This window comes from Falco naumanni, chromosome 8, assembly GCF_017639655.2.
Source record: "Falco naumanni isolate bFalNau1 chromosome 8, bFalNau1.pat, whole genome shotgun sequence".
NCBI classification, from domain to species: domain Eukaryota; kingdom Metazoa; phylum Chordata; class Aves; order Falconiformes; family Falconidae; genus Falco; species Falco naumanni.
In genome coordinates this window covers 22,399,924-22,409,200 of record NC_054061.1, presented here as the reverse complement: position 1 = coordinate 22,409,200, position 9,277 = coordinate 22,399,924, and the positions used below count along the sequence as shown (strand labels likewise).

At 52.6% G+C, this 9,277-nt stretch overlaps 1 protein-coding gene across 1 annotated transcript; it reads right to left on the bottom strand.

The window, feature by feature from the left end:
• Positions 1–1,129: 1,129 nt before the first annotated feature.
• Positions 1,130–5,417, bottom strand: ERMN (ermin). The gene is made up of 3 exons (XM_040605032.1): positions 4,834–5,417; positions 4,427–4,513; positions 1,130–1,823 (listed from the first exon to the last, which is right to left on the bottom strand). The coding sequence occupies exons 1-3, from the start codon at positions 5,078–5,080 to the stop codon at positions 1,354–1,356; spliced, it is 804 nt and encodes a 267-aa protein (XP_040460966.1). The 5' UTR covers positions 5,081–5,417; the 3' UTR covers positions 1,130–1,353.
• Positions 5,418–9,277: the final 3,860 nt, after the last annotated feature.

The following is a 9,277-nucleotide window of genomic DNA, read 5'->3' as shown; positions in this document are numbered from 1 at the left end:
GCCACATCAACAACATTGCAGGTACACAAAGGTTTTTAAAATCAGAGAAAAATTGTGTTCAGATGACACAAAAAGAAATTATGCAAAAAACTTGCCCAGCTTTGACAAAAAAAATGAAAATTGCAACTAAACTTGGTGTGAAAGTTGAGAAGACAGATAAGAGTCTAAACCGGTGGCACTTGGAGGATCCATGTTTCTGGTAGCGGCCAGTTTTGCCAGGTGAACGTGGAACCCTGCATGGATGTGTGGCATGCACCATGTGTGAGCCGCTGCCCTCCTGGCTGGCCCAGCCCAGCGCCCAGCTGTGCTGCGGGTGATGGCACCAGGCACCGGCACCACCTCCCTGGGTCACCCCTGCCGCAGCCCGGTGGGGTCAGGCACCGCGGCCGGCCACCACTGCCGGCACTGCCTGCGGCCACATGGGACGGCTGCCCCGGGCTGGGCGGGGGTCCCAGTGCCAGGCCCGGGGGGCTGCCACAGCGAGGAGGGAAGGCTGTGGGGAAGAGGAGCTGCTCTGGAGCAGCTGTTCGGGCTGGCTGTGCCTGTGGCTTCACACTACCGCTCAGAGCAGGGGCTGGCAGGCAGCGCTGGTGACCCGGCAGTGCCCACGCTGGCAGCGCCATGTCTGAAGGCACCCACGCTGGCCCCCGGCAGGGCCTGCAGCAGTACCAGTCCTACCTGGTGCTGGCTACAGCACTGCATGAGGAATCCAGCTACCCGTGGGAGCGCGAGGCATGAACGGGGGCCTTGATGCCTTCTCATCTGTTTTAACTCCTGCACATCAGCATCTACCCATGCATGCAAATGTCCCTCCACCCCCACCAGCACAAGGTGGAAATGGATGGTCACTAGCAGGAGGCAGCTGTCAGTGCGCCAGGAGATGCCGGCACGGACAGACAGCAAAACAGAGCGTGCTGTGGTTGCAAACAGTCGTCTCTTTTATTATTCACACTGCTCTTGCCAGTGTCACTGAGCTGCTGTGCTGCCAACTCATTACCAGCACAGCTGATGGCATGGATCACGTGTGTCAGCAGCTAGAGGAGCCCCAGCCAGTTGAAGACATCCTATTGTTTGAGTATGGTTACAAAAGTTGGATAAAAAATGAGAGGATAAACCTTAAATCAAATGGTATTGTATTTAGCAAACTGATTATTTATTTTCCTGCACTATGGATGCCTCTGCCTGCTGTCAAAGCAAAGATGTTACATTTTCACAGTGTATTATGAAATCATATACAAAAAGAAAAAAAGCAGTGACCTCATGTTGTGTGAAGAGACATGTCTTGGAGGAAACAAAAACAAAAAATGAAACCAGAGCAAACGCTCGGCTCGTTAAGCAATTCTCCACCTCGGTTCATAAGTGCATCATGGATTCAAATTCATCAATTCGCTGTTTGGTGTTTCCTTTTCTAATCCTCCGGTAGGAGATTGTGTTGTATCTGGAATAGCTGTGTCTGGAGATATCATTTTTTTTCCCCAAGCTGGGCTGCTCCCCTGGTTTCTCCACCTGGGAGTTGCAGCCGGGGCTGGTCGGAGGAGATGCCTCTTTGCTGCTGTCCTGCTGTTTTAGACAGGACGCCTCGCTGTTCTCCTTCTTGATTTCAATCACCTGAACTTCATCCTCTTCAGTGTCCTCCTCCTCCACCACCTTCTCCTCCTCCTCCTCCTCCTCGTCCTCCTCGTCCTCCTCCTCCTCCTCCTCCTCGGCTGCGTTCCCTCTGTCGGTGCTGGCTGCAGGGGTCTCCGCCGCCTCCCCGCCAGGGCTGGCCGCCGTCCCCAGCTCTGTCCCCCCGCTGCCCGCAGGCAGCCCCTCGCTGCCCGGCCCTGCAGCGACACAGGGGGAGTGCGAGTGAGGACGGGCTCAGCACCGCCTTCATGCCCCCGTCATACATGCTCTTGATGGCACATCGCTCTTGGTGACTTCACCAGCTCCTGCCACCACAGCACCCCTCCCGCAGAGACTGCTTGCTGAGGAGTGCCCCACACCTCCAGGCTGGACCCCCTCTCTGCGGGTGCTGGCATGTGCTGTAGAAAGGCTCTGTACATCCTCAGACTCCTGCATTTTTTAATGCCCATCTCCTTTGTACCCCTTTCCCACCGTGCCCTCCCCTCTACCCTCCTTTAAAAGGAGAGGCAATGAAGAGCATCATGGTCAAGCCTTGAGGAGGGAAGGGCAGCAGAGCACCCCACCTGCGCCTCAGGATGGGGGCACTGTGCCTCCCTGCTCACCCCAGGTCTGCCCCTGCCCTCTCGGACCCGCGGCCAGCAAATACCCTCCTGCAGGACCCTGCTGCGGTGCCTTCCCAAGCAGCCGCCCCACAGCTCTCCGGTTATCGCCTGGGGCGGGTGCTGGACTCCATTAGCCAAACTCCCGGGTTTTGCACCCATCCCCATGGGGCAGACCCTGCCATGGGACCAGAGGGTCCTGGCTCCCTGCGCCTCGGTGCTCTGGGCTGGCTCTGTGGGAAGGGAAGAGGGAAGAGGAAGAAGGGAAGAGGGAAGAGGGAAGAGGGAAGAAGGAAGAGGGAAGAAGGAAGAGGGAAGAGGAGAGGGAAGGGAAGGGGAGAGGGAAGGGAAGGGGAGAGGGAAGGGAAGGGAAGGGAAGGGAAGGGAAGGGAAGGGAAGGGAAGGGAAGGGAAGGGAAGGGAAGGGAAGGGAAGGGAAGGGAAGGGAAGGGAAGGGAAGGGAAGGGAAGGGAAGGGAAGGGAAGGGAAGGGAAGGGAAGGGAAGGGAAGGGAAGGGAAGGGAAGGGAAGGGAAGGGAAGGGAAGGGAAGGGAAGGGAAGGGAAGGGAAGGGAAGGGAAGGGAAGGGAAGGGAAGGGAAGGGAAGGGAAGGGAAGGGAAGGGAAGGGGAGCCATTCCACAGACAGTGTCCAGCTGTGTCTTCAATGCAGCAGTACCCCGGTGGAGTTCCCCTGGGACAGGTCCTTCCTTCAGTGGTGGCTGCCCAGGCTGAGATGGCTATCTCCAATTTGTCCTGTTTGGCACGCCTCTGCATTAAATGATGCTTCAGAGTAGCAACAAATGGTCTATTCAATATTTTGCCTGTGGGGTCCTGAGTATTAATTAGACTAAATTGGTTGGGTACTAAAAAGCTGCCTGCAATTTAGAGATAAAGTGCTTGTGGCTGGGGTGGGGGAGAGTGAGGGAGGGCTGTGCAAGATCGTTTAATAGGTTTTATTGTGCACTCATAAAGCAACACAGCTGCAATATGGATGTCAGCTCTAAGTGGGAAAGCCTCCATCGTGATTCACCTCCTTAAAGCCTATGCAGTTGCTATGAAATACTGTTTTGCCCATGATGAATGTTTGGGGTCCTTTTCCTTTTGTTAATCAAAGCAAAGTTTCTGTTTACAGGTCATGGCCAATACATCTTGTAGAGCTATGTTCAACAATGCTAGCTTTGCCAGGACTGTGACAGCTACTCTGGGTTGTTAATCTGCTCTCCTCCAAGGACGGGTTTCATATTTATGTGGCAGCTGCCCTACAGAAAACATCAACTTATTGCGGCTGGGTAGATGTGTAAATGACAAGAAGAATCCAGCATAGCCAGGTGCCAGGGAGTGGGGCAGAGCCACCAGTTCTGTGCCCCCGCTGTGGTCTGGGTCAGTGGTGGGGAGAACATCATTACCAGACTGTGGCCCAGCTGCCCCTCATCCCACAGCTGCCAAAATTATAAGAGGGGCAAGAGCCAGTGGGTGGGAAATGTGGAAGGGCAGCAATGCTGAAAGCCCACCCACAGAGACACATAGCTTTCCTCCTTTAATAATAATAAAATACTCCTCCTTGTTGGAGGTGTGGCTGCATTTTGCATAGCGTAATTATGTATGTTCATCTATGTGTCAATACATTTTAACTTGTGGCCAGGGATGGGCAGCAAGCACCGTCCTGCAGCCCAGCTCACCGCAGGAGGCAGGTGTGAGGTCCAGCCTGGCTCTGACTCATTTTCACATAGGATGAAGTAGAGAAAGAGCCAGGAGCAGATATTTAGGAGAGCAATTTCCTGCCAGATACCCAGGTGTCAGGGGGATTTAGGCAGCTGGTGAGTCAGGCAGGAGTTTGGGTTTTGAGGCCATGCATTTTTGTCTGGCAGCCTCCCCAGGTTATCCCCTGAGCTGCCCTGCATAGAGCAGAAGATAAAGCATCTTCCAGCCTCACAAGGCTGTTGGAGACCTCCTGGTCAAAGACCCCACAGTGTTTTGATGCCGCACGGTCACAGAGCTAGGTGCAAACCTCAGCAAGAGGGTTACCAGCCATGTTTTCTAAGGTGCAGCAGCTCTATGGATGAGAAATGTGTCACTGCTCTCCAGAATATAAGGGTCTGACCAAATTAAAAAGAAATTACAGCCACCAGTATGTCACCGTCTTTAAAGGCTACTTATTGCTATGCTTCGGGAAAACCTCACATCACACAGCATTTTGCATTACCTTCCTCTGATTCCTGGCCGTCAGTCCCCATGTCCTGGATATCAGCTGACCCCTGCTGTAGTGTCCCATCGTTTTCCTCTTGCTTTTCTTTAGGAAATACAAAGCACAAGAAACGGACTGATGGAGCAGTTAGTGATGATAATTAGGTTCTAATGGTTGCAGATTGGCAGCAGACTTTCAGAGCGGATTTAAAAATTGCTTGTTTCTTTACATACTTTACATCTCACCTTGTGTAACTGCTAGCTCAAATTTGTCCCTAACTCTGAATTACTCTGAGTTATTATTACAACTACCGCAAGCTAGGAATTTTGACTAACACAGAGCACATCCCATTATTCATAAGGCTACACATAAAACAGAGCTTTTCCTTAACAGAACCCTTTAAGAAAGGCAGCCTTGTGCTTTACCTTTGCTTTGCTTCTCTCCATCAAAATCCCCACGAACTATGTCCTCTGCCACTGAATTTCTGTTTTCCTCCTGAGTTTCTTTCACAGGCAGAGCATCAGGGCTCATTTCTGCATTGACGTAAGGAACCATCCCGACGGATTTTGCTATTTCATCGATGACACCGATGACCTGGAGTGGGCCCTTCTCCGGGGGTACGCTCCCGTTGCACTCAGGCATGCTGGATGCTGCTGGGACTTCTTCTGTCATGCTTAGGGCCGTGCCGTGCCTGCTGACTGGGGCCGTGCACCTCCGGGCCCCGCTCCTGCACCCCGGGGTGGGGAGCGCTTCTCCTCACCCCTTCTCCCCCGGGGATTTTGTTCCCCCACGCAAATGACCAACAAGCGTCTCCTCTCCCGCGGGTGCTGCAGCAGAGCAGGGTCCGTGGTCACACCATCAGAGGTGCCCAGGGCTGGCCAGCGGGCTCGGGGCACAGGGCAATCCAATCAGCACCTCACTTGTTGCTGAGGCTCTGCCCGTTGCATAATTAAATGCACCATTTTAATTTACATAAACAAACAATCTGAAGCAAGGAAGCTTTTGTGCTGGCGTGGAGAGCGGGTCTTTCAGCATGTCAGCCCCGCAGTAATAAACAGAGATTTTGTGCTCTGGGCACAATGGCCCTTTGTGCCTCCGCCTGGTCACAGGGACGACGATTGTTCTGACCTCTAATCCCCGCAGGGTGACCACCTTCCGTAGCATTGCTGCCACCTAACCCGCTTAACATTCCCCATCGGGTTTGTGTGCCGATAAACCTCGCCGTGCCGCTGGCTGGACAATGAGCACATTTTGTACTGGTCAGGGAACAAACTGGCTACCGGGAAGGGCACATGCCCTGCACACGGCGCACAGCCACGCTCCTCTGCCACGCAGCCTTAGCCCAGCCACATGTGTTTGAGGGGCAGGGTCACATCCTGCCAGATGCTGAGCATCTGCAATTAACTGCTGAGTGAAATGAATCCCCAGGGCTCGGCCCTCAGGGACAGGACTAGACGATGAAAACCAAAACACAAGCCAAAGGGGCACTTTGTGGCAAGACATGAAGCAAGGTGGCAGGTGCCCGAGGCCGAGCCAGCCAGCCGATGGGATGCCTGGTGTCTGCTGACACCCCACTGGGACACTCCCCCCCCCCAGCACCCAGTGGTCCTCCTCTTTCCGTGCCCACACAACAGCCCCACCTTTTGCAGAAGCATCTTCTGGCCACAGCAGTAGAAACTCTCGTCAAAGGAATATAAAAGACCCGAGGGACAAGAGTAGCACTTACATCAGTAATTACCAGTCAGACCTAAAGCCAGCAGGACCGTTTCACAGAGGGAAGCAGGAGGATCGCCCGAGCAGCACCGTGGCATTTTCTGACCATAGCTGAACTCATCTCAACCCTGGTGCCCAAAGCCAGGTTTACATAAGAGTGTAATCTCCTGTGTGAATGACTTTTTGTGTTTGTATAATACAACATTTTTGACATCGTTGGGCTTTAGGATTTGGAAGTCCTCTTGTTGAGTTCAGACCTTGATTAGAAATGAGTCCACAGCCTTCCCACTGGTTTTGTTCATCTGAGTTTGCATCTTAAAATCAACATCTTTTCATCATTGTTGCAAAAACGAGTTTGGTGTAACTGATCTATAAAAACGTTCCTACGCTGAAAAAATTTGTCCAAGAAAAATGGATGATGAGGTTTGAAAGTGAGTCACTGGGATGCAGTGGTAGGTGCCCACAGAAGAGAGGCTGGGCACCTGGCACAGGCTGGTGGCTGGAGGGAAGAAGGTCATTTCTACTCTTATCATGCTGTTTCTATGTCTCTGACATAATCCAAAGGGCCCTGCAGGTGATTTCTTGTTTGACAGGTCCTGTCCCTCGGGTTTCCCTCGGTGTGGAAACACCGCTGAAAAAGGTGCACCCCGCTCGGTGCAGCCGGCACAAATCCTGCACCAGGACTCAAGTGTAGGGCAAACCTGCAGCCAGGCTCCAAACCTGAAATAACCTGAAGCTGAAAGCATGGCACCAGGCTTGGCAAGCAGAGAGCCCTGCTGTCCCAGAGCTACCTCGGCCCTCACAGGGACAGGGACAGGCATGGGGACAGGTGCTGCCCCCACCTCCCCAGGAACCTGCCTGCTAGACTTCTTGATTGCAAAATTATATTGAAACAATTTTAGGTATTTCCTGGGGCCATCTATTAGTTACACAACCAGTTCTCGACAATTCATATTTTCCCAAAAGAGCGCCCTGTGGTCAAAGCACAGTTTGCATGAATCTATTATAAATCATTTTTCTGTGTGACCTTTAACACAGGAAGTTTCCATCTGAGCTATCCTTTGCTAAAATTTCAGAAACAGCACCTGGGATTTCAAAGGCATTTGGGGCACAATGGGGATTCAAAAGCTGGCGAGGTAAATTGTTAGAGCCACAGCGATTCCAATTCATTCCAGAAATAGGAAGAGGCCACGATGGCAGGGTGTGTGCACAGTGTGTGTGTGCAGGGGGTGTGCAGGGTGTTTGTAGGGGGGGGGGGGGGGGTTAGGGTGCATGCAGGGTGTGTGCAGAGCTCTGTAGGCTCCTCTGTCAATAACTCTCTGCTCCCCAGTTTCTGCTCCAGTCAGAGGAGAAGCTCTAGAGCAGAAGCCACATAACGCAAGGCCACCCACAAGCCAGGACAGGATGACAGGCATGGTGGCACTGGGGACAAATGTTCCCACCGCTGCGCACAGCCAGGAGGGGTAACACTTCACTTGTGAAGACCCAAAGAAAAACTGTGGATCACGTCAATAAACCACAATCGAGCATTTCCATTTTGTCAGCAAGATAAATACCTTATGTCTATGAAAAAAACTCATACCTTTGTATTCCTCTTCTATAGAAAAATTCAGATTTTTAACTTTCCACCCAGCAGAGGGATGAAAGGAAAGGCGGAAACACAGGTGTTCCCCCTGGCAGAGCTGTGTCAGCAGCAGCCAGCCCCATCACGTCCTTGGGGCCAGGATGCTGCTGCTGCCCTGATGCTCCCATGGGCCATGCTTGGCTTCAGAGGGAGCTGCAGGAGGAGCGGTGTGTTACCTCCAAAAAACAGGAGTACATGCCAGAGTGATGCAGCAAGGGCATGCTAGTTACAAACCACCGGCACGTGCAGGGTAATTCAAGTTTTGCAGTGTTAAAACTAGGCAGCTGGTGCTTTCTTCCTGGCAAAGACATGCAAGGAGTCTGAAGGGATCACTGATGAGGGAAGAGAAATTCCTGCCTGTTTGAAGGCATTTGCCTGGGGTTGTTCTCCCCAGACTGTCCCCAGGAGCTGAGGGGGCTGCCTGTCACCCCCAGGTCATCACAGTGACTGGGAGCCTGGAAGCTGCTCAGATGCTGCAACATTCCCAGCGGTCTTTTTAAGCAGGCAGAGTTATAGCCGGACTTGGGAAAAGGAAAAAGTAGCTGCAGGTTCCTCCCACCACAGGCAGTTATTTCTAAACAGAGCTGGGCAAAACCAGCTCTCAAGGCTAGGAAAACATTTCGTTTGCACAGACCTGAGGCGGCATGATTTCTGCCTCTTCAAGCTCTAAAAAAAAGAAAAAGCCTGTACTGAAAAAACCAAAGTTTATGGAAGCAATTCAGGCTGCAGACCTTCCCCTGAGCAGAGCATGGCCAGAACAGAATCACAGCCCTGCTCCCGGCCACGTCCACCTGCCCTGGAGAAGCTCCTGTCCCCACCCACCCACGGGTGCCACCGCAGCATTTCGCGGCCGTGCAGCCTGGCATTGCCTATGGCAGCAGCGTGGCATTGTCATCCTCTGCCACAGGCCACCAGCTCTGCACTTGAGTTCGCAAGGCCTCAGCACTAGGACAAGTCAGGTGGGTGCTGTCTGGGCTTCGCTGGCTTGGCCTCAAGCGACGGTGATTTCTGCAACCGACCAGGTGCCAGTGGTGAGTTTGCTTTAGTTTTGCTTATCTGTGTGTGGCACAACTGGTTTTATATGGAGAGCAGTAACAAGCAGCTTGGGTGTGCTGGGAGCACAGCAATAAATTCTTGGCTTTCTGTATGTCTTAAGTTGTGCTCCCCTTTGGCCTTGCAGTGGCAGGCGGGATGAGATCAGTCACCCACGACAGCTACGTTTCATGATCTTCTTTTAAGTCCTGCAAAAGCTGGGTGCAACCAGATGGTCCACGTGAAAACTTTTGAAGCAGCTGCATGAGAAAGGAAACGTGGGATACGAAAGCAGAAATCAGCAGAGCAGAACTGCATGGGGGAAGGCAGAAACAGCCAACCCTGAAAAGCATGCAGAAACACCGTCACTGAAGGCACAGCCACGGGGTTCAAGCACAATGAAATGAAGCAAAATCCAGGATGTGCAGAAACATGGGTCAGACAAACAGCAGAACTCCTCACATATTCCAGGGCTGGACCTTCAATCTGTGAGGGGAGAG

Bases quoted from the DNA above. Each gene is read 5' to 3' on its own strand.
- ERMN (XM_040605032.1), bottom strand. From the start codon at position 5,080: ATGACAGAAGAAGTCCCAGCAGCATCCAGCATGCCTGAGTGCAACGGG. The intron at 4,514-4,833 runs GTAAAGCACAAG...TATTTCCTAAAG, and splicing joins TGGAGAGAAGCAAAGCAAAG to AAAAGCAAGAGGAAAACGAT. The intron at 1,824-4,426 runs GTAATGCAAAAT...GTGTCGCTGCAG, and splicing joins CGGCCAGGAATCAGAGGAAG to GGCCGGGCAGCGAGGGGCTG.